Raw genomic sequence first — 26,184 nt, forward strand, 5'->3', positions numbered from 1 at the left:
GGGCATTCCTGCTTCAAGCAGAGGTTTGAGTAGATGGACTTGAGTTTTCTTTCCAACTGGAAGATTCTGTGTTTCTCTACATTCCTCTGACACTTCACCATTCCATCCATACTCTCCTTACCTAGCCCTTCTTTAGGTTGTAGTGAATCAAAGTCTCTTTGAAAGTAAACTAGCCCAACTTTCAGGGATCTTGGTTTCCAAATGTGTGTCCCAAATAAATGTAGCCTAACTAGTTATACATTAACAAGAAATGAGATTGCAAGTCTCTTGCCATTGCATTTAGGGTTTGCTGGAGAGATGGACGTGCCCTTTCTATAACCACTGGGCTATAATCACCAAAAGGAGGGTAGAAATGGAGATGCAAATGAGAATCTATTAAGCACCAACTATATGCAAGATACTATGCTAAGTACTTTACAAATGATAATATTTGTAAAGAAATGAAAGCTGAGCAATAAGTGTATCCGTTAGGACTCATGAGGTATCTAGCATCACAAAACATTGTCTCTCTAAGTAGCCTTTCAAAGTATTCCCATGAGGCTATGCATTATATATTGGACAAAGATACAAATGCTGTATAAAGTTCCAAAACAACAAAGCGAAGATAGTGGTTTTTTTTCATAGTTATGCTGTGAGTGTGTCATAAAAGTTGCCATGCCAAGAATTTGGACTTAGAGGATCTGAGTTCAAATCCTGCCCTCATACTTTTACTATCTCCATGACCTTGAGCAAATTTATGGTCCTCTGACTAGAAATAAATTAAGGTCCTTATGAGTCCTAGTCACTACTGTTATGGATGCATTTTTATAAATTTATACATTTCTATGGGCAATTGGTTGAGTAAAGAGAGCATAGACAGCAGAGTGGATACAGACCCAGCCTTAAATCCTGAAAGACCTGAGTCTAAATCCAAGTTCTTGACCTTGACCCAGACCTTGGACAAATGATTTAACCTCTCAGTGTCTCTGACAACTCTCTACAACTCCAAAACCAGAAGACTAATATGTTTGTTTAAAGGAATTTATTCAATGCAAGTACCCTTTACCAAAGAAATCATAGAACTTAACCACCCTCCAAAAAAAGTTTATGCACAAATATATAAATTAGACATAGATATGTGCACATATGTATTTTAGGTAGACATATCTCAGATGTGTGTTTGACATGTATGTATATGTATATAATACATATATTCCTTTAGTTTTGTAGCCCCCAGGCGCATAATGAACTTCTCTGAGTTGCTCTGCTCTGCCTGAATTTGCTTGGAGTGTAGCCATAAGGGTGGGAGCTCCAGGTTTCTCAGCCATTCATTCTCCTTTTGACAGGTGTCTGGATACTCATTACTCATTCAGGCTACGGACAGTGGCATTCCTGCCATGTCATCCACTGTGACAGTCAACATAGACATTTCCGATGTAAATGACAATGGCCCCGTTTTCACGCCAGCCAACTATACTGCGGTAATCCAGGTAAGCTCACCTCAGCAGATGCACTCTCGAGGATGAGAACTCTATTTCCTCCTCTTAGGATGCTGCTTTTGTTTTTCCTTTGATGCTTTTTACTAAATATCAACTTACTCTTTTCACTTGACTTGTAGAAAAGAACACAGAAGTGTCTCGGTTGTTGTCTTGATTGTGAAGGAAGTAAATGCAAAACCCAGGATTGTTAAGAAGAAGGAAAGCTAGTTGGGTGCTGAATATTTCATAAAGCAGAAGAAGGGTGGGGAGAGCTTAGAGCTCTGACAGTTGGACAAAGCAGTATCCCTCTAGAGACCTGAACCAGTGCCAAAAACTTATTTCACGCTTTATAACTCACCTGCCCTTTAAAATCCAGCTCCAAGATGTGATGACTTAGTTCTGTATGAATCTAGAAAAACATCAGAGAGCCATGTGCCCCCTATCCTAATACTTCCAAAAGGTGTTGCAGCCCCTCACACCAGGAATATACACAAGGCCAGCTATTAATTAGATCTCCATCTGTATAAAGGACCAAAGGCAGGCCTGAGGTGGGCTGATTATTTCAGTCCCAGACATCTCTCAGGCTCACCCCAATATAGTCTTGAATCTCTTGTTTGCCATAGCATCACCTCTCCTTCTCTTTCTCCCCATGTTTCTGTAGATAGAAGATAATCTAAGGCTGAACAGTGCCTCTTGGACCCATCCCTGGTGTGATCTTCACTTTTCTGGCTAGGCAGCCCAGGGATTAGGGGTGGGAGACTTAAAGAACAAGCAAGTTTTATCTTCATTTTTACCCTTTCTTTTCCGATGCCTCCACCTGGTGATATTCTTTTAGTTGTCTCTCCTAGAACCTGCTAGACTCAGTTTTCTGCCCCTTCTTGTCTTATTTCTAACAACTGTATGATTTGATCCCTTTCTGTCTTGACACAGCTATTTACCAAATTTCTACACCTGCCTCAGTTTCTTTAGCGGCTGCTCCCTTTCCCCTACTCTCTCCCCAGAATCCCCTCTCAGCTTTTGTCCTCTGTCCTTGCCTCAAAACAAGATAGATTTCAGGTACTTAATTTTCATTTTATGGCATATATCAATCAACTTGGCAGGCAGTTTTCAAATGCCCATCAGAAAGATAAGAATGAAAGACTAGAAGCCCCTCACCCCCCCCCTCCAAGTTGTGACCCTCCTCCTGTGTGGAGTCCTGGCGTATCTGGCCTCTGCAGTATATCTCACTCTCCTTTCCTGGACAGTGAGCCCCTGAGGCAACTATTATGTCTTTCCTCTCTGGAGGAAAGTGGCTATATAGATTGAGCAAATAAATAAATAAATCTTACACTTGGTTCAGGGCTGAGTATATTGTCAGTGTGAAGCAATAAATCTTCACCGAAACCCAGAAGGGACAGTAACCGATTCCAAAGGGATCTTGCATCTGGTTCTTGCTGACTGAAAGGACACATGAGAAAAGGAGAAAAATGACAGGTCTTAGAGGTCCTGCTATCTTTCTCCTTCAGAATAATTCCCTCCCTCTTCCCAATCTCCTCTGACTTACTCCCACACATGGTTTTGATAAGACCAAATCTAATTCAGGACCTAGAACCAAAACCCCTGCCCTGCATTTTCCTTCCCGTCAAACCTACATGTATCATTCTATCAATCTCTCTGACCCAGACTCGCTTAATCCTAAATCTTTGTCATCAAAAGGCCTTCACTGGCAAAACTGACTCCGGTTCTAACCCATGATAGCACTGAAATCTAAATGGAGAGAAGTGAGTAACCCACTCCTGAGCCACAGAGGAATTTAATCCTCTCTAAGGATAACCTCTAACCTCAGGCATATGTTCAGAGAAGGACCATTCTGGGGGGAGAGGCAGAGAGGATAAGTAAAATATTACTGGAGTTATCGAATGCTTATATGAAAAATAATTTCAATGAAGTTAAAGCTACAGGGCACCTTTCCCCACATCGCCAGTGTTAAATAGATTCCCATTCCCTTGCTTATTCACTCCTAATTAGGTTCAATTTGAGTTTTTTTTTGTGGACATTAAAACCCTAAGTTAATAACTTTTTTGGTGCTTGACTCTGTTTGTTTTGAGGGCAACTTCATGGATAGAATGCCAGGCCTGAAGTGAGGAAGACTCATCTTCCTGAGTACAAACTATTCTCAGATACTAGCTGGAAGAGGAAGTGAATGGCAAACCACTCCAGTATCTTGGCTAAGAAAACCCCAAATGGGGTCACAACTGAAAAATGAATGAACAACCACTCTGTGTGTTTACTATAGATTTGCTAACTTTTCTAGAATGCCCCCTGATCTTGCAAAGTCTCATATTGTAATGTTGTGTCCCGGTATTGTATCTCTACATAATTGTGTTGTGACAACTGTTTGAGAAAAAGCAGTCCATCCAGACAGGTTAATGCTTTCTTGACCTGAGAGTATCTTCGTGGTTGTCCTAAGAACCAAACTGTGAGCACCATTCATCTCTGGTTTTTCATAGTTCTCCAAGTAGCCATGGATGTTTCAGCAAATTGGAGGGTTGACCACACAGCTCATGATCATAGTTAGAATTTTAAAAATCAAAAGAAAAAATATGTAACATAAATATGATTTTTATTGGTGAGGGGGAGGTAGTAAAGTTAAAAATTGGTAATAAGCATTTGACTAAAGATAATAAAATATCATGGCAAATTACTTCCTTTTCCAAACTCTGTATTTCTGATGAGTAGCTCAGTTAGCAGTGGCTTGTGACTTTTTTTACTTAGAGAGAATATACTTTAATCTTTCTTCTACTATTTTATGCAGGAAAACAAACCAGTGGGAACAAGCATTTTGCAGCTGATGGTGACAGATCGAGATTCCTTTCACAATGGGCCCCCTTTCACCTTTACCATCTTGGCAGGGAACGAAGAAGAGGAGTTTGTGTTGGACCCTCATGGGATATTACGATCAGCAGTTGTCTTTAGGCACACAGACTCTCCAGATTACGTGCTTTATATCCAGGTACTATCTTGCCCTTTTTAGGGACCATATGTCTTTTATTTCTGTTTGTTATCGTGCCTGTTGCTTAGTTTCTCTTTGTTGAGTGAGTAAACATAATTTAGTGGCCTTCTAGGAATATGATCCCCTCTTAATCACAAATTCAATTTCATACTAGTAAAAGCCAGATCTGTATGTGAGATGAAGTAGAAAGAAATGAGGGTGTCATTGTTCAGGCCTAGCATTTACTTAGCGTATACTTAAGCAGGCAATCTTGTGCTTAAGTCTTTTTCAACTGCCCCAAGGGTCCAGTTTCCCCCATAGATCGTCAGTTATACTCGGCTTCCTCCTGTGGGATGGCATCATCTACTGAATCTCCCTAAGTGGGGAAGTAATGAATAAGCATCTTGAATTTGGTTTAGGCCAGATGTCTCCATAAGTTTTTGTAGGAAGGAAAGAAATCTCATCTTCTTGATTTAACCCACTTAATCTTGTACCATTCTCCTGCATTTTCTCAGATGGAACTGAGAAAAAATAAACTTGCAACAGACTGCTGGATTGGTTCTTGCTCACTTTTCTCTCCCTGACCATAGGACAATGGATGTGGGGGGAGTAGAAAAAATAAAAGAGAAAAGGAGCTAACAGATGTCCCTTGTCAGAATTCAGAGAACACCAATGCTCTCTCTAGTGATGCCACCTCCATGTAGCCAATGGGAGGGGGCAACCAAGAAGTTCTGTCACCTTCATGATGCTCTGCTATCCATCTATCCTGGCATCAAAGGGTCCTTTGCCCTGGATACTGGGGTATTCAGTGTCCTGAGGATATAAAGCAAGTCTCCTTAAAAAGCCAACAGATTATACACTGGGCACACATTTCACCAGTTACAGTTGTATGTCTTTGGAAGGGGCTTGCCCCAGATTGGCATTGGAAAAAAGCATGCTTTTTGCATCTTTAATTTTTTCAAATAACAAAAAATTGTCTTCTCTTACACACACACACACACACACACACACACACACACACACACACCCATGCCCTCATGAAAAAGATGCATTAATTCATATTAGAGCTGTTTTAATGTGTGCCATGCCCCATCTTCTAGACTGTAAGCTCCCTAAGGGCAGAGAATTTTATTCCATCTAAATTGTTTTTTTTTTTTATTTCACCAGCGTCTACCACGGTGTTCTGTTGCACACATTTAACCAAAGTTAGGTAAACTAAATCAAAGTAAAGACTTCCCTAGAGCCCCAAGACTTCCTTGGCTATAGCACCGCTTTGTCTGCAGCCTCATTTCTGCCTTTTAGCCAAATTGGAAACAATACCATCATATTGTTTTCTGGGTCACGTTTCCCTCTACACCTGGCTTCGTTCTATTGTCATGCCTTACTGTTAATAATCAATGGTGCATTTTGGGATTGAAAGTGATAAATGACTCTCCTTCCTTTAAATGCACATCTTCAGCACTTTGAGGGAGAAAAAGCTTTAAAAAAAAAAGAAAAGAAACATAGCTAAAAGTATAAATGAGAATGTTTCTTAGGGATTTATGTTATTAGTTTGGTGGTGGGGTTTTCTTCTCTTAAACCCTCCTCTTCTTCTTTAAATACTTTAGGCAAAGGACTCGGGCAAGCCCCAGCAAGTTTCCCACTCTTACATTCGGGTCCGTGTGATTGAAGAAAGCATCCACAAGCCCACTGCCATCCCTTTAGAAATCTTTATCGTCACCATGGAGGATGACTTCCCCGGGGGCGTCATTGGGAAAATCCACGCCACCGACCAGGATGTATATGACGTTCTCACGTATTCCCTGAAATCTGAGCAGAGGAGCTTGTTCAAAGTGAACACCCATGATGGGAAGATCATTGCCCTGGGGGGCCTGGACAGCGGTAAATACATTCTGAATGTTTCCGTGAGTGACGGCCGCTTCCAAGTGCCCATTGACGTCATCGTCCACGTGGAGCAGCTGGTACAGGAGATGCTGCAGAACACAGTCACCATCCGGTTCGAGAACGTGTCCCCCGAGGACTTTGTTGGGCTGCACATGCACGGGTTCCGGAGGACCCTCCGGAATGCTGTCCTTTCTCAGAAACAGGACAGTCTCCACATCATCAGCATTCAGCCTGTGGCTGGCACCAACCAACTGGACATGTTGTTTGCTGTGCAAATGCACAGTGGTGGCTTCTACAAGCCTGCGTACCTCATCCAAAAGCTATCCAATGCAAGGAGACATTTGGAGAATGTGATTCGCATCTCTGCCATCCTGGAGAAGAACTGCTCTGGCCTGGACTGCCAGGAACAACACTGTGAGCAAAGTTTGTCCATAGATTCACACTCTCTAATGACCTACAGCACGGCTCGCATTAGTTTTGTGTGTCCTCGTTTCTACAGGAATGTGCGCTGTACATGTAATGGTGAGTTTTATTTATGTCCCTGGGGGGGATAAATTTTTTATATTAAAAAAAAAATTTCCAGATGACCTCTTGACACAATTTTTAGTAATTGTTTTCTGACATTTTATACTCCATCCTAAACCCCCTCCAGTCTTTTGGGGACTTTGGTTAGGAAAGTCAACTTTCAGGGTCCAGGCGTCTTGGGGAGCAAACAGGGATGTGGATTCATGGCTTGAGGCTGCAAGGTGGGGATTATTTATATTTATTGCTAAAAGAAATCAATGAACTTTCACCTCTTGGGGGCAATGGTCACATCTGTAGAAAGGTACCTTACTCATAGTGTTCAGTGAGAGGTCATACCCACTGGCATCTCTCTCTCTGTTCTCTGATGTACACACACAATGTCATTGCCCAAGTCTTAGAAACATACACCCAGGATTTTCTAAGCAATGGAAACCTTTGTTCAAGTGATTGACACGGGGTCAGTTCCAGGACAGAGTAAGCTTGTAAAATCAACTTTTAGGTCATTGAAAATGGACAGGGATCCTTGACCTTTTAACATGCAGAAAATCTCCATTTGCATGGTTTGTAGAAGACACCGTAGCACAACAATTTTGGATGTCATTACTGTGGCATCCAGAATTGGAATATTTGTAACAGTCAGAGGAGTAGGTTGATAATTTTCCTGCCTCCATTCCCATTCTGGGATCAGATGATCAGATACCCAGAACTTTGTGCTACCTGCTCTATGGGTGCTCCAAAAGTGTGTGTGTGTGTGTGTGTGTGTGTGTGTGTGTGTGTGTGTGTGTGTGTGTCTTCATCAGTCAAATTCAATGATGACCAGACCTGTGGAATATGTTAATTATCTGCAAGCCAGACTATCCAAATACCAGCATCCTACGTGAAGTGCTTTTGTCTCTGGCAGATGTCACTGCCACCCACAATTTATGCAGGCCAGCTGTTCGTGTCTTACCTCCTAGATTACCTTAGTAAGCAAGTTGATTTATGCGACAAGGCGCTGGGAGAGCTTAATGAAGGGAGGCAGAGTCGAGTTCAGAGGGTTGGATGGCTTAGTACAGGGGGAAGCTATACCCCACAGGAGAAGATGTACCAGCCGTGGACTCCCACAGGGTGACCTTGGGACACACCTCAGTGTCTCACCCACAGAGAGAAGCAAAATGGCATGTTCTCAGAGTCCCCAGGGACTGTCGAGAACAGCATGTTTCCTTGTTTCTAGGTGAGCAAGTCATTCTATACAGGCACAGAAAAACCTTACACGTCAGAACTTTGCTCTGGCTGGTAATTCTGTGTATGAAGAGGGATAGGAAGCTCTATTGGGGATACTTGGCCTGAATCTGTATCCCCTTGAGCACGACACCTCCAGTGTTTTCTTGGAGGTGCCCCAATCCTAGGTACCTCAATGGTGGGATGCAAGACCTTGCAAATCTTGAGTTTCTGAGAAGATTCCAGTCTTGGCACTAGAAAGAGTATCTCTAGCTTCCTGTTATATTGGCTTATTTGAATAACTGTTGTTTTTCACAAGAATCATAGATTTTAGAACTACAATGGATCCTAAGAGATACATACCCCTTCCTCCAAACAGGCAGGGTTAAATTTACTCTTTTCTACATGGGACAGCTAAGACCTAGAGAGGTTTGATGACTTATCCAGGATCACATAGCTAATAAATAGCATGACGATTCTGTCTACATATATGGCCTTTAAATACTTATAGTTGATTAACAGTCATAAAACTAAGAAATATACAATCAACAAACATTTTAATATTTACTATATGTAACTCAGTGGATAGTGTTGGGCCTAGAATCAGGAAAATTTCTTGAGTTCAAATCGGGTCTCAGACACTAACCATATGACCCTGGGAAAATAGCTTAATCCTGTTTGCCTCGGTTTCCTCATCTGCAAAATGAGCTAGAGAAGGAAATGGCAAATAATACCAGTATTTTGCCAAGAAAAAACACCAGTTGTGGTCGTGAAGAGCTGGACAAAAATGAACATAATAATAAATATGTAAGCTACCATGCTAGGTGCTAGGAATAAAAAGATAAAAAGGAAAACAACCGCTATTTTTAAGAAGCTCACATTCTATTGTGGAGAAACAACATAGACACAGATAAATAAATATGACATCTATGCAAAATAATTTCTGAGTGCAGGGAGAACTTGTGATTCTAAAAGGCAAAGGTCAAAGAGAAAAAAATATTTTAGGCATGAAGGACAACCTCTGCAGAGTGAGAGAGATAGAAAAGTAGAATAAATATAAACACCACCATTCTACTTAGTGACTACATGACCTTGGGTTATTCACTGGGTAATAAACCCTGCCTAATATCTGATGCATACCCAGTGAGTGCTCTATAAATTTGTTTTTTGTGGTGGTGGATTAGTTGTTTCAATTGTATCTGACTCTTCAAACCCTTTTTTGGGGTTTTCTTGGCAGAGATAGTTTGACATTTCCTTCTCCAGTTAATTTTACAGATAAAGAAACTGAGGATAAAGAAACAAGGTTGAATTGCTAAAGGTCACGCAGTTAGTGTCTGAGGCCAGAGCTCCATAAATACCTGCTAACACATTGAGTAGGAGCCACACTAATCAATAATGCCAGGAGGATAAAAAGATATTCTCCAAAAACTGAGAGAGTAAACCCTCTCAAAGAGCTGTAGCCTCCTATGCTCCTGAACTTCTCAAGGATTTCCTCTTAAGTCGAAATAAGATGGAGAATTATAAAGAAAGTAATTTCTTTTCTTAGCCTCAGATTTTGTCCAGGATTCTTCATTCCTCAGAAAGAAGTAAATGATTAAGGAATTCAACTCTAATAATTCATCAGCCAAATTTCTTTATAAGTTATAAAGAAAGCTCAACCCCTTTGGACTCTTAATCATTCCAGCTACAGGATCTGGAGATGACTCTTCTGGCCACTGGGTGGAGTAATTAACATTACAAATGGTGGTCCTCTCCATTCTAAGCTCAGTGGTTAGTGACACAGAGTTCTCTTCCTCCAAAGTTCTGCTCCTTTCCCAATAGGAAGCTTGTCTTTTTCTCATATGATTTTTTAAGTCTGGTGATCGTTATCGTTTTGAACGAAAATGCTGAATTGCTGCTACTGAATGAAAGAAGACCTGAATTTTAGTGCCAGTTGGCCTCATTAAATTCTAGCCACCATTAAATTTTGCATGTGAACAGCAGTTCGGCAGGTGCTAGGGAGGCTGTGTGATTGCCTCTGTTGCTGCCGCTGGCTGATAGGCACCTCATACACACTGACTCTCAAGTAAGCTCAACATAAAATTAGGCAAAAGGGAAATTACAGATGAAACCTAATCTGACCAGGGAAGAAAGAGGAGAGGGAAACTGGGAAAGCATTACCCAGCCCATGTTGACCTGTATGTATAGGAGAGGTCCAGAAGAAAGAATTGCCAATGAGGTCATAAGAGTTGACCAAAACATGGGAGAATTAGATCATTGCCCTCTTGGCATTTTTCTGACAACTTGATTTCAGCTAGATGAATAAGTAAAAAGTCTGCAGGCAAATCTCAATTAAATCATTAATTAATTTTATTGCTAGGTTACTATTAATTGGTTAATAATAATTTTTTCATATTTACTAATTTATTTAAAATATTTCTTTCCTGGGGGTGGGCATTGGTGGTTGTATTAAGGGATTCACTATTGACATTTACAAAAAAACAACAAAGGTTGCTTATCTTTGTCCCTGATCTTCTGTCGCCACAAAGCCCTCTTTCCATGTGAGCCAGGTGGGAATAATTGATATTATTTACAATTTATTTATTTCAATTCAGTAAATGTTTATTTAATGCCTACTATGTACAAGACATTGTACTAAAGGCTCTTTTAGTGTCAGGCAATGTGCTATAATGGCAGGAATACTAGACTCGGAGTCAGGAAGACCAAGGTTTAAATCCTACCTGAGACATTATTTTCACTACTTGAAACTTTATTTTGTAAAATGAAGATAACAATATTGTACAATCACGTAATTCAAGTTGTAAAGAAAGACTTATACAAATGTATATGTGAATATGTGTGTGAAGATACATAGGTATAAGAAGAAAAGAGTAAAAAGAGAACAATAGTACTAGACACCTGGAGACATGAGTTATCATCCCAGCTCTATAAAGGATTTACTTCAACCAAGTCACTGAAGCACCTAAGGGCTCAGTTTCCCTGCCTATGATTCAAGCAAAATTATTTCTGTCATCTGTATCTCGAAGGGCTTTTTGAAATTCCACTAAGAATAATCAGCCAGATGGCATAGTGGATAGAGAACTGGACTTGGAGACAGGAAGACCAGAGTTAAGAGATTGGCTCAGGTACTCACTAACTGTGTGACCCTGGACAAATTAGTTGACTGTCCTCTTTCAGACTTTGTTCTCTTATCTGCAAAATGGAGATAATAAACCCACCTTATATACAGGCTTTATGCTGGAAAGATAAAATGATGTAACATATTTAAAGTCTTTTGCAGGTGCAAAAGCACTATATAAATACTATTATTATTATTATTATTATTATTATTATTATTATACTCTAAGCCCTATTACCTCCTGTCAATCAGTCCTCATATAAGGAAGCAGTTGGTTACCTTTTACTAGAAGGGAAAGAGATGAGGTATCTTAATACCCAGAAAGTTATGTTAATGTATTCCTATCTCCATAGAGAAACAGCAAAAATCTCCTCTTCCCCTGGGGATGATCCATTAGCCTGCTAACTACTTACTAAACTACTAACCAATTTTTCTCTAGTCAAATAAAGCTGAATGAGACTCTTGCTCCAACCCTGTGCCAAAAGAGAAGAGAATAAGAGAATAAATGTCATTTAGCATTAACACATATTGTGCAATTCACAGATTCTTTTTCATATGAATATCTATCATGCTCTCCTCTGTCTTGTACTTATGCCACTGATTTTTTTAACTCAAATGAAGGATTTACATTTTAAAATATAGAACTTTGCAGAAGAAATTTCATCTCTTTAACACTAATAATCATTCGATCAGTCAACAAACATTTATCAAGGCCTTACTACATGCCAAACTCCATGCTAAGCACTGAGGATGCAAAGAAAGACATTTGTGAGTTCAAATAGCCCTCAATGTTTGTTTTGTGTCTCTTCAAGGGCCATCATCCGATTCTTAAATGCCTGCAGCTCACCACAAACAACCCGTTTTCTATGTACAGCCATCCATAACAAATACTCCTTAGAAATAACAGAGCAGAATGATGTGGGTATAGATTTATAGTGTTCTTGAATTGTCTAGAAGGATTAGCATTTCTGCTATCTCAATGGTGGGAGGCAGTATGGTGTTTCCAGACAGAAGGCTAGACTTAGAGTCTAGAATTCAAATCTCCCTAACACTTTTTTGGCTTTTTGAGCAAGAGCAAAACCAATTTAATTCTCTGAATGATAATTTCCTCATCTATAAATAGGGATATGGGGGCAGCTAGGTAGCCTAGTGCATAGAGAGCCAGGCTGGAGACGGTGGGGTCCTGGGTTCAAATATGGTCTCAGACACTTCTAGCGCTGACCTCAGACAAGTGGTTTAATCCCAGTTGTCTAGCCCTTCAGCTTTTCTGCCTTGGCACCAATACTGAAGCACCAATTCTAAGAAAGGAAATAAGGGTTTTTAAAAAAATAAAATAGGGATATAATGATCATTTAGTATTATTACATTATATTATATTATTGTATATTATGTTAATATATTATATTAGATCAATATAGTGGTGTTGTGGAGCTCAAGTGAAATAATTACATGTGTGTGTCTTAAACCTTAAAGGACTACATAAATGTCTCTTATCTGTAGTGGTCGTAATATTCCCATTATTCAAAAATGTCCCCGGACATTTTATCTGGATGAGACCTGTGATTTCTTTAGGGTAGGGAGCTTCCTTTGAGGAACTCACTCTTACCTATGCAGATCAACACCTTCTCTGAAGCCTGTAGCCTTCCCCAGGACAAGGAGGGGTTATGAGTCTTGTCTAAGGTCACACAGCTGACATGTGTCAGGCATAGAACTTGAACTCAGGATTTCGCCTCACCTTCCCATATGTGAATGAAATTGTAAATATTTAATCCCCCGTATATGTGTCCTAGAAAAGTATCTTTGCACGAAGTTGTATTCAGCACAATGGTGAAATCATCCAGAAAATGTGGCTCAGCCAAGCAAATATACTGAATGATTCAGGCTTCTGTGAGAAAAACACAGGAGACCAACTCAGAACAGGTACTGTACGTTTCTATAGTTTATATTTTTCTTATCGAGCAAAACCACGGAGGGCAGCTGGTGGGGCTTTGGCCAGGATTCCTTCTGATGTGAGAGATTAACTCTCTACCATGACCCTGCCTGGCTCCACTTGGGGTTGCATCCAATACTGATCTAGACTCTGGTCCAGTTAAAATATGAATGATGAGTGATAATAATGTTAGGTCCATAAATCAGGTAAATCTAAATGTAATGAGGAAAAGGGGAGAGGAAAGGCTTTAAAGATGCTGGAGCTACCATCCTGAGTGCCCAGCTGTATCCCCTTCCTTTCAGTGTCTGCTTCCAAAGCACCCGCCATCTTTAATCCAGATAAATTGTATGTTTGTCAACCACAAGAACATTCCTGTGTCTTAAATTACTACCTGACTAGGATATTACAGCTTCTTTCAAAGTAGAGCATATTGTTTGCAGACTGGGCAAAGAAGCTGTCTGAACTAAATACCCTGGAAGTCAATAAGAGTGGGTTGGAAAGTCCTTATATGGTTACTGAAACTATTAAGCTTATTGATAACAATTGAGAAGTGTGGATTAGTGAGTAGAAAAAGAATTTACTTCAAGAAATCTATGTACAAGTTCGATTATAACTGTGTAACCTCTGGTGGCCAAAAGGACCTGAGTTCAAGTGTGCCTTTGTAACTTAGAACAAATTCCTTAGCCTTTCAGTAGTATCTCAAGAGGCCTCCGTAAGGCTATAATTTGCCCATCAACATCAATAGAGTGGGATTTCTCTCTTGATGTCTTCCCAAATTTGATGAAAGCACAGATAAGTATAGACCAAAAAAGTAAAATAAAAGTTGCACAGAATACCATGTATCTTCTCCAAATTTTTAAATCCTGCATTTGACAAAAGAGGAAAGCTGTTCAAATATGACCAGGCTAGACCATCTATTATTCCCAGATTAATAGTCAAGGTTAGTAGCCAGGAAAACTACTAGAAACTCCAGGTTTGTAACCTTTTAATGTTTGAATTTCAGGAAATATTTGCAAAACAGAGTAATCAGCTTCAGTCTTTAAGAGGTGACTTGAATTCCCTTATAAGTGTGGTTGACCTAGGAGTAGGCCAAAGTAACCTATCCTGATAGTTTTGCTTTTTGACAGGCTGCTAAATTTAGCATGTGGAACAGCTAAGGTGGTATTACTAGAAGGACTACCAGGCCAGAGGCAGGAAGACTCATCTCCCTGAGTTCAAATCTGCCCTCAGACACTTACTAGCTTTGTGACCCTGGACAAGTCACTTAACCCTGTTTGCCTCTGTTTCCTCATCTGTAAAAAGAGCTACAAAAGGAAATGGCAAACTGCTCCATTAACTTTACCAAGAAAGCCCCAACAGGGTCATGAAGAGTTGGAGATGACTCAAAACAACTGAACAAAAATAAAATTTAATATGTTCAAAATGTATTTTTAAGTAACATAAAGTTTGAAAAAGAAAATGAAATGGCAAACACTGACCAGCTTTTCTTGGTCTTGCCCTGCTGTGGAGTCAAAATGAATTTTTTTGACTTAACAAAATGAACCCCTTGCCCCTCAGCACTGATTATGGACATAAATTGACTACCCTGAAAATTCATGACATAAACCTGACATCCTTCCTTTAAGATAGATGTTCCTGAGCCCAGTACACATTTATGATTAAATCTGAATTCCTTAGGGATAGTTATGATGACAGACTACCCTCCCAGAAGTCAGCAGACACTTCCTGGGGGATGAGGGGGGCATTCTTTTACAATAAAAAAAAAATGCTTTGTGGCCCATAACAATTACAGGATGCGAAACTCCTAAAATAGTAATTATATAAACGTGTGATTTGTCAAAGCAAATTAAGTTATTAGGAGCTATTTGGAGCTTACCGGGTTTTATGTATTTAGGGAACCCTGGGCTGTTGATGGAAAGAGAAGGCTTTGCTCCTAAAAATCTTTCCCAGGATTCAAACAACTTCATGTGTATCTCAGAGTATGTGAGCCAGGTGGTAATTTCTACGTGCCAGTTATAAAGAATTCAACCCCTGTAACAGTATATATTCTAGACATGACCTAAGCACTTCCAAATGTTGAAAGAAAAGAAAAAAGGCATGTTCTAGTTTGGAGAAACCTGTTTGCTCAATAACTTCAGTATTTTGCCTTTCTTTACTTGACTTAAAGGATGAAAACAGACCAGACACAGACAAGAGAGGAGTGGGAGGAGAGGTGGCAAAAGACATAGAATCAAAGATAGAAAAAGAAGCAAGAGATAAAGGAAGGGCAGAGAAATTGAGAAAAAGATACAGAGAGAGAGTTACTTAAGAAAAATGAGTCCTCAGTGTTTTACTCTTGTCATAAGGACCTGGTAGGGGTAGCTTTTGTGGCAGAGTGGAATTATAATAGGACCCAAGATAAAGCAGCAGCTGCAGTCAAAATGTTTCCTATTTTGTATTTTCTAGTTAGGAAATCAGAGAGAAGATACCTTTAAGGATTCTAAAAAAGACAAAACAAAAGAATAGTCCACCTCCCCTTAAACATGAATTTTTTTCCCTCCTCTATGAGTAATCTTTTCAAAGGGATGACTGCTGGCAATATTACTCTTAGAAAGAAAAAAAATGGTGATGTGGGTCACCCCTATAGTTGAAATCTAAAAGATATTCCCATGGTTTGGTTGGTGATAGATTGACTGGGTACATAGTCGATGTTATGCTAAATTAGGGGACTAGTGGCACAGATGATCTAGAAATTATTAACATTTGTTTAGAGGCCACAACTTGTAATTATTTTTTACAGCAACATACCTAGCTAATTAGGAATGGCTTGGATAAATGTTAAGATTAGCTTGCAATCCCTGAGCACAAGCCAGCCATGATAAAATGAAGCACCTAAAATTGTGTTGGGTTTCAGAAAGTAGAGATAATCCACACAGAGAAAACTGAAAGTTGACTTAATGCCATTAAAATGCAAATTCCCCCAACCTACCTATTGGTCTTTCAAGTTAATATTGAAGAAGTAAACATTGAAGAATGTGTTGTAGCCAGTATCTATGAATAATCAGTGGATTTGAACAAAACGGTTTATTTTTACCTAAAAATGTCAAAGACCACTTAATACTAGTCACTAATAGTTACTTGTAAAAGATATAAGATACCCAAGCAACTGTTTATTAGCTGGAGGAATATTTTTAAAAAGATATGGCAGCATCGAAGATTTCCAAAGAGGTTAAAGGGTATATTTTTGTTTAATTATTATCACTAAACAGGTTGTCCTGTACTACAAAATGTCCAGGCCATTTTTTCCCTATCTTTGTTTCCTTTAAAACAAGATGTATAGTTATTTCTGATTTTTCTGTTAAAAATCCTTTCATCAGCTGAGATTGGATAAACCAGTTCAGGGCCAGGCAATATCTTTTATGACTGAGCTATAAACCACCAAAAAATAGGATTTATAAATTTTGGGATTTTCTCTTGCCACTTATATTGCTTTTCTCAAAGGTTATAGTTCTTAAAATATTTATATGTTGTTAAAGTTGAATTGCTATTTTCTTCTTGACTAAGAAATTAATGTATAGTAAGACAGTATGCTTAGTGGTCAGAATAGAATAGAAATCTAAAGAAATACATAATAGGCCAGATCTTGCCAAATGATGGAGCTACTGAATCCCCTGAAGTGTTAAATTCACATGACGGGGCCCTAACTCTTTTAGGCCACTGGGAACCCATTTAGAAAATTACTGTTCCAGTTGTGAGTTATTTTTAATTTGTCTCCTTTTATAGCCACTTTATTACTTACCCTGATGTAATTTACACTTAAGGAGTAGCTCTCTCACCAGGTAGGAAATGGCCTAATTACTTTTGAAATATCCAGATTCCTTGAAAAAGTGCATTTCCTATGTTTGCCAAGGTTGCAGAATCAAAATAACTCATTTAGTGCCTAATTTCATAGTTAAATCTGTTAATCTGCTTCCCAGGATTTATTTTCTAAAGAATTAATACAAATTTCATCCTCCTGTGCCATTAGGATCATGATTAGGAAGGAAATTTTCCTTTGAAATGGATAATTCTGCTTTTCACAATTGTTGCTATATCACATTTGCACATAGTCAGTAAAACAGCATGTGGTGGAAGAGATCAAGAAATAGGCGAGTGCTCTACCTCCATAACTCTAAATTAAATCAGTGAAACTATTCTTTCTTTGGAACCAGAAGCAATATTTTTTAATGATCTAGATTCTACTCAGGATTAGATCAATTAACAGGTGTTTTCTACCCCATCCTATGACACAACCTTGGTGATAAAGGTCAAATGGCACATTGGTGGAAAAGTACAAGATTAAGAGTTAAAGACCGAGCTTCAATTTCCAATTCAATAACTTACTTGCATGACCTGGGTTGAAACATTTATCCTCTTTAAATCTTATATTCTCTAACTGTAAAATAAGGAAATAGATTAGATGATCTCTTAAAGTTTCTTCCAGATCCTATTTTCCCCAGCTTTTCATCAATCCCAAGAAACCCCATTTCCCATAAATCTCAAGTAGTAAGATGGTAAACATTTTCCCAACCTCCTTGATGGAACTGGTCTAATCCTGGTCTAGTTCAGTTTTAAATTTGGAGATCTTTTTCTAGTTTTGTACCCAGTCTCAATGAAGCATCATGGGCAATAAGTATTAAAGCTTTTCTATGGGTATGCCAGAATGTAGCCAGCCTGTATAAGATGATGCTGCCCTCACATCTCCTCTTTGAAACCCTTGTTGTTCTGTAGCACTGTCCTTGGCCAATTTGTGCATTCTATTTGGCTCTAAAAGAACAGTCATTTTTCTTTGTATACTCCTTTTGTTTCATTTGTAATAGGAGGACTTTGTCCAGGGTCAAATGATCCTTGTGTGGAGAAGCCCTGTCCTGGGGACATGCAGTGTGTTGGGTATGAAGCCAGTAGAAGACCATTCATCTGCCAGTGTCCACCAGGAAAACTGGGTGAATGCTCAGGTACGGTATAGTGTTGAATGAAGAATATTGTAACTTTGGTTCCTATAAAACTTACCCTTGATTAAACTGTTCTCCCCAAACTTTCAGAAGACTTTTCTTGATAGCATATACCATTCTCCCCAAATTTTCAGAAGACTTTTTCTTGATAGAAAGACCCTTTCTGAATTGACTCAGTATAATAAACCCACTCAAAATGTACTTGGAATTTCTCTTTTTCTTTTGAGTCCCCACTCCAACTTGGAGACCATAGATTGTGTGATAGAATGGATAGAGCTTTGGATCAGGAATCAGGAAATCTTATCTCAGATCCATAGGTTATTATGTGACCTTGGACAAATCACTACCTTTCTAGATCTTACTTTCTTTATCTATAAAATGAGGACCCAGTGACCTATAAAGTCTCTTTCAGCTTTAAATATGTCAACCTCTAATTCCGCGATGCCATTAATGCCTTCCATCCTATGTTTTGAGGGGTGAGCAGTCAACAGGCATTTTATTTAAGTATCTTCTCTGGGCCAGGCTCTGTGCTAACAACTGTCTGCCCCTGGGTTCCATTAGGAACCCAGAATTTAGTACTTTTACTAAATAAAAAATAAATTACTACGTACTACTTACAGTGAAATTTCCAAAAAAAATGCTATTGGCTTTTTCAGTTTCATCTCATCTATTTTAAAGGTATGACATTATGGCAAATAGAAGATTGTTGGAGCAAAGGGCAGACCAGCTTTAGTATAGACCTAGCTATTGAGAGTGTTACATAAATCTGCCATCATAAGAAGATAATACTTCAGATGGAAAAGCCAATCATATTCTGTAAAATAAGCCAAGCAAGCCTGCACCAGTAAGGAATGTATTATCCATTTGAGATGGATGGTAGCATATTTCATAAAAGCAGTGGCATCCACCCCCATGTCCTGAAAAAAAAAATCTTATTTATACGATTTTAGCCTTAAATCTTCCCATCTTGACCTTCAGCCAGCTCTCAATTTGACTGTTGTGGCCTTCATTCATTTCCAAGGATAGCTTTTTGAATTCTAACATTGATTGTTAAAATGTATTGTTGGGGAAGAAAGGGGAATGTAATCATTAGTCATTACCAAAATGCCATTTTGTTATTATAAAGCATATCTGAAATTCAAAAATATGGACAATTTTAGTCAGACAGACTCAGTCTGGATTTTTTGACAATTCTAGCTCAGATATTGAAGATGATGATACAATCTTTTCAACTATCAGTCTCTAGAAAAAGCAATTTACAAAATAGGGTGACTTCTCAACTCCATAAATCACCCCCAGGAATCTACCCTATCATAGATACCCTTGGGTTACAGTTAGAAAATGTACCCAGTAATCTCCCAACTTCCCTTCTACCTGTCAAGTCATAATAATATGACATCAGTCCTTAATTTTCCCTGTGTTTATTAGTCTACTAATGAGTTGAGAGAAATATTGTTCTCTTCCTCAGTCAATAGTCAGTAAACATTTATTAAGCACCTACTTTGTAGCAGATATTGTGCTAAACTCTGGGGAAACTGCCAAAGGTGGGGGGTTGGGGGTTGGGGATAGTCCCTGCCCTCAAGGAGCTCACAATTTAATGAGGGAAACAACAGGCAAGCAAAGATGTACAAACAAGCTACATACAGAATAAATAGAAAAAGAAGTAAAAGAAGAAAGGCACTGGAATTAAGAGGGTTGGGGAAAAGTCTCCTCTAGAAGCTAGAATTTCTCCATCTCAGTATTTCCATTTTGACCATTACCCATTCAAATATATGCAGTTATGGGAGAGAAAGAGGTTCAAACTCAAAACCACAGATTCCAAGAACTTACTTTTATAAACAATTCAGATGTGTTGGAAATGTTGAGCAATGTGTCATTTTTTAACTATTTCTAAGAATTTCATTTTGTCCGCACTCTCTTTGTTCACCCTTAGAATAGATCCATTTAAATTGATTTTTATTTCACAATTCTTGGGAAATCCACTCCTTGGAAGTAGTGGAACAATTTTACTTAGTAGTGGAATTTCATTTGATGGTGCTAAAAGTACTTCAGTCCATACAGAAGCCATTTGTTGCATCTTTTTGAAAGCTTCAATTTTGCCCATTCTTGATAGGAGGAGTTAACAGTGGCACAGTGGTAAGTTGGGTTTTATACAGTTAAATTTACCCTTGGCATAGGGCAACCTATATCTCTGGGATCTGACTGCTTAATAAATTTTTTCAACCCAAATTTAAGGAGTATAGTATGTAACGGAGAAACATTTTTAATCTGAAGTTGGTAGGTTTTTATTTAAAAGCTTTCTCCAAAAATGGCTTCATTAGCTACGCATGATCTTTAATTAACTTGCTTGGCAGTTGTTGGGTAATTTTGTGTGTCCCTGCTCATTTATGAACATTAAAAGTATATGTATCTTCTCATAATGATTCTTTCAGGGCACACTTCTCTCAGCTTTGCTGGAAACAGTTACATCAAATACCGGCTTTCTGAAAATAGCAAGAAAGAGGAATTTAAGTTGGCTCTGCGTCTGCGAACACTGCAAAGCAATGGGATTATAATGTACACCAGAGCAAATCCCTGCATAATTCTGAAGGTAATTAAAGTGGGTTATCTTTTCCTGCAGTCATTTCTCTTGCTTATATGTTCGCATTTTGGCTCTCGGTTTGGGGAATGCTGTAATCATTTTGTCTTTGGGTTCAGAAGACCAGAAGCAGATTTCAGGGCAAAAGAGGACAACAGCCAAACTGGGAGTGGGGCCAACACCCCCATTTTCCTTTTGAACATCTAGCATCAAACTTGACTCTGTAAATTGTGTCATCTCCCTCTGGAGTGGGTTCAAGAGTCAGTCTCCTTAAGCTACAATCACTCAACAATTCATAGCAACTCTTCCACAGGGATGGCATTGGCTCTAATCCTCCTCCTCTCCATCCAGCACCTCTCCCTACCCAATTCTGAAGCTTCTTTCAGTTCTGAGATTGCAGACATGAAGTATGGAGGGCTTAGATTTTCTAGTCATTGACAGAGTATCCTGATTCCTCAGCTCTAACCACTCTCTCATTAAAAAAGCAGTGTGGGATTTTTCTAGGGATCCCTGAGATGTGTAGACTCTCTGAACAAGACACTTTGCATGCCAACCCTACCCCCACAAAGTCCCTTCTGAGCTAGTATTCAACATCCCCAGCATCCCTGTAGTAGCCCTACAGCTCTGAATCATCTCTGGTAGCCCAACAAATCACAAATACACAGATCTCCCTGAAAAATGAGAGGAGTTATATTTATCAAACCCACATGTGAAAGACCAAAATGCAAATGAATTACTTTGGGGAAATTTTAAACTCAAAAATAAATATGCAGACTTGCCCAATAACTTATTTGGTCAGGGAATTTTAGTACTAATTCAGAAATCTTTAAAAGCTATTTATACATCCAATCAATGCTGTAACTAATTGTGACTTTAGAAGATTGCGTTAAAGACTCCCTCCCACCTCTCAGAAGAGAGGTTGGTAGATCATAGGAGCAGAGTGAGACATGCTTTTGACCTCTAGCTAACTAGATATTTGTGTGACCCTGAGCAAGTCACTTAACCCTGTTTGCATCAATTTCCTCATCTGTAAAATAAGCTGGAGAAGGAAATGGCAAACTATTCTACTATCTTTGCCAAAAAAAAATCCCAAAAGGGGTCATTAAGTCAGATATAACTAAAATAATTCAACAAGAACAACAAAGTGTTATTGTAAGGAGGGTTCTATTGGCAGTGAAGGGAGAAAGAAAGAAGCTCCTCATCAAGATTAGAAATAATAAATACCCCTCTCTTTGGCACTCTGTGTCAGATATAATCATCATCTTCCTCCTCGAGGGATGAAGCTAGCTAGGATCTTGGGATTTAAGACTGGGAAGAACTGTAGAAATCATCTAAGCCCCACGAACCCTATCCTCTAAAACAACCAAGGTTGGACCCTGCTCTGCTTCCTGTTGACTGACCCCCAGTCATGCATGTATGCATGTTCATGCGTGCACACACACACACACCTCCCATGAGTCTACATGCTCATTATTCCCTGGAATTTCCGTCAGCATCTAAGTTAACCACAGCATCTCAGAATCAAAAAAGACTTCCATGGTCATATAATCTAATCCATAAAGGAATAAAGATTCCGCCTATAATATCCCCAACAAGAAGGCATCCACCTTTCACTTAAAGAGGCAGCCCATTCCACTCTTAGCACCAGTTATTAGGCTTTTCTGAAGTTAAGCTTAAATTTGACTTTTCTAGCTTCCAGCTATTGTTCCTACTTCTGCCATCTGAGGACAAACAGCAAATCTAATCCCTCCTCCATGTGATAGCCTTTCAGATACTTGGAGAAGCACCGTGCCGCCATGTCATCTCTTCCCCAGACTGCACATTCCCAACCCTTTCAGCTGATCCTCATATGCCATTCATCATCTTGGTTGCTTCCTTTCAAGTCTCTCTAACTTCTTGGTGTCACCTAAAATGTGAATCCCTGAACTTTACCAAGAATTCCAGGTGAATTCGCACCAAGGCAGGACACAGGGAAACTATCAAGTCTTTTTGCCTGGATATTATGCCACACTCATTGAGGCCCAAGATAAAAAGGAACAACACAATTGATTGATTCCTTATCATATTCACACTAAGTATCTTTTCTGATAGAATTATCATATAATCTTTACCTTTGGTGGATTTAATTGAGGCTTTGCTCAGAGCATTGTTTTCCTTAGAGCAAATGTTCCTAGCCTTTTTGTGTGTGTCATGGACCTCTTTGGAAGTATGCTGAAACCATTGAATTCCTCCTTAAAATAATACTTTTAAGCGCAAAAAACACAATATGTGATTTTTAAATAAATAAATTACATAAAACAAAATGGTTTACAAAGGAAGCCAATTATACTGATATCTTGTCTAAGATTTTTTAAAAGTTCATGTCCTCCCAAGTTAGGAACCCTAGCCTTAGAAGAAGCTTACAGAAAATCTTATAATCAAACCTTTTTTTCTTCAACTCAGGAAAAAAATATTATCAATACTTTTTGGGAAGGCAGTGTTAAGAAGAATATTTCTATGTAACAAGATTTTATTGACTAAAGGATTATGATTAGCTTTTCATAGTGGAAAAGAAAAATACATACAACAGTGAAGGCTCTGAATTTTTCATTATTTTTTCTTGCTTTCAAGATTGGCTGTCTTGTAAGAAAGTCAGAGGTTTTCAAAATGGGTTTTAAAGGGGAGAATGAAAGTGAGGTTTTCAGGAACTATTATGGAATGCTTCTAGCTATTCTGTCTATAAAGTACACGACACCAACTAACTTGCATAGTTTCTGTTCCATTCTTAACCAATACCTTTATTTCCTTCCTTGGTTGCTCTCTGCCTGCCTCTCTTCCTTCCAAGTTGAAGCTTTTGATGAATGCAACTCTTTTTATTAAGCAAAAGTTTACAGAATCTTGCACACAGTACACACTCATTAAATGCTCAGTGAATGGAATTTTAATGAATAAAAATCTTCCATGGCATTGGACTTTAGGTAATCAAAACCACTCACAGACAGGATTTTTGTTTTATCCAAAATGGGCTTCTCTTAACTTTGACATTTCACTTTAATCTGAAAAGACACCCCCCCTTTCTAAATCCTGGGATAGAAATCAAACAAAAATTATTAACATTTGACAGATACAAAGCATCTGGTGTGGACTTCATTTTCTAAAACAAGTATGTTTCTGAAATTTATGTAAATTCAATTCTTTGTAAAAGCAGTCATATCTGAAATATACTAGAAGAGTCTGCTATTTAAAGGAAATTTTTATGAATACTTTTGTAATGCTAATTCTCACCCCCAAATTGCTTGTCTTTGAATATTTGGGGTTTTCATATGTTAGGCTGTCTTAAATCAGAGCACATCTGTACCAAACTATTAATAGCTCTGAGCATCCACTTTGGGAATTTGAAATCTGTTTGCTTGGCATTTTGTGCTTCTTGCAAGGCTTCATTTTATTGGATTTGGTACAGCGTGTATACCTCATGCTTTTGTTCAGAAGCCAATGAAGTAGAAATGCATTGTTTCAATTTTGCATTCTGGGTCCTTGTATTTTCCTAGTTAGTATCATCGTTGGAAAATGCGTAGAGTAAGACAGTGGATGAAAGTTGTCTCTTGGACAATTACACGGGAATAGAATGAAATGAGAGTCTTTGTGAAGCCTTGGAATTAAAGCTTCTTGTGTCAGGCCCCAACACTTAACACATAACTGTCAGGCTTCTGAACCTTTAGTGTGTTGAATTGTTTTTATATGGCAGAAGGGCAAAACGGATTTATCTCAGAATGTATTTCAGACTTCAGCCTTTGCTGACCCTGTGACTCAGACGCATCACAGCTCACTCCCCACTGCCTGGACCTCGGGCAGCTGGACAGCCAAAACAGCAACATAAAATGCCCTTGAAGAAACCATTCACCAGTGGGAGTGAGGGGGGGGAGAGAAAACTCATCTATTAAGCACCTACTTTGTGCCAGACTCTATGTTAAGCAATATAAAAATTATATCTTATCTGATCCTCACAACAGTCCTTGGAATTGGCACACATTTTTATGCTTTTGTTCAGCAGTCGATGAAAAAGAAATGGATTGTTTCAATTGTTCATTCTGGTTCCTCATATTTTCTGAGAGGATCATCTTTTTTCTTTTAAACCCCTACCTCCTGTTTTAGAATTGACACTAAGCATCAGCTCCAAGGCATAAGAGAGGTAAGGGCCAGATGATTGGGGTTAAGTGGCTTCCCAGGTCACATAGCTAAGAAGTCTCTGAGGTCAGATTTGATCTCATAAAGATGAGTCTTCCTGATTCCAAGCTCAGCACTCTATCTACTGCTTCATATAGCTACCCTATTTGAGGGTCATCTTTGGAAAACACCTAGAAAAATAAAGTAGGGGAAAGGTATCTCTCAGAAAATTATCTTGGGATTACAGATTAAAGAATTATAGGTTGTAACACATTTTAAAAATGGGCGCAGGAGGCGGGGGGGAGGGCTTTGCTCCAAAGAGAAATGTAAAATAAAATTGTTATCTACTATTTTTAAATTTTTATATCTATAAAAGTATAACAATTATAAACAGGTTTAATCTCTTCCTATTAAGCTTCAGCTTTTAATAGAAACTACCTCCTCATCTTTATTTAGGTTCCATTTAGATAAAAAGTAATTGTATACCAGCACATGGAGTTTCTACTTGGAACAGTTTCTAGGGCAATATATGTAATTATAGAGGCATGAAGTAGATGTGCCTCTGTTATATATTTTGCTTCTTTATCACAAGAAAGATAAGATTCCATGTTTTGCATATCATAAAATAAAACATATGATGTGTAAATTATGATAAAAAAATTATAGATGAGGAAATTGAGGTACAAAATCTTAAGTAACTCACTCAAGGTCACAGTTTTTGAGGCAAGATTTGAATCTGGTCTTCTTGACTCTAGGACTAGTGCTCTATCAGCCTCACAAATTAAGGGAATTCCACCACTAGGCATACCCAGACACAATCAGATCCCAAAGCGACACTGATTGGGTCCTATTTCTTTCCCTCTCTTTCTTCCTCCCTATGTTTCTAAAAACATAGAGTTATAAGGATTCACTTTCAGTCACCAGGAGTTGAACCTTTTTTTCCTGGTTCTGTGTCCCAGGTGAAGACAGTTTCAGGGTGAGAGAGACCAAGGGACAGCACAGAACCATTGCCTATGTTGTTATTTTTGTGGTGAAGTCATTTCTCAGTCATATCCAACTCTCTCTGACCCCGTTTGGCATTTTCTTGGCAAAGATCCTAGAGTGGTTTGCTATTTCCTTCTCCAGCTCATTTTACAGGTAAGGAAACTGAGGCAAGCAGGATTAAGTGACTTTCCCAGGGTCACACAGCTAGTAAGTGTCTGAAGTCAGAATTGAACTCATGAAGATGATTCTTCCTCACTCCAGACCCAATGTACTGTCTATTTATTTATTGCCCCATCTAACTGCACCTATGGGCTGTTGCCCTTGGCTCCTGTCTCTCCACTCATACAGTCGTACTATCCAGCCTTCCTTTCTGCTCCTATAAACAACCTATGTCTAAGCCCCATCATGAGACACAAGTTACAGC

The 26,184-nt window shown here is 38.8% G+C and overlaps 1 protein-coding gene across 1 annotated transcript in view; it reads left to right on the forward strand.

Annotated features, from left to right (window-relative positions):
* FAT3 (FAT atypical cadherin 3) overlaps positions 1-26,184 on the forward strand; it is a 553,803-nt gene that overhangs the window by 518,657 nt on the left and 8,962 nt on the right. Inside the window, exons 16-20 of the mRNA XM_044668995.1 lie at positions 1,326-1,469; positions 4,252-4,449; positions 6,036-6,834; positions 17,924-18,058; positions 20,488-20,645. Of these exons, the coding sequence (XP_044524930.1) occupies positions 1,326-1,469; positions 4,252-4,449; positions 6,036-6,834; positions 17,924-18,058; positions 20,488-20,645 (1,434 nt within the window). The remainder of the gene's footprint in view (positions 1-1,325; positions 1,470-4,251; positions 4,450-6,035; positions 6,835-17,923; positions 18,059-20,487; positions 20,646-26,184) is intronic.

Source organism: Gracilinanus agilis, chromosome 3, assembly GCF_016433145.1.
Source record: "Gracilinanus agilis isolate LMUSP501 chromosome 3, AgileGrace, whole genome shotgun sequence".
NCBI lineage: Eukaryota > Metazoa > Chordata > Mammalia > Didelphimorphia > Didelphidae > Gracilinanus > Gracilinanus agilis.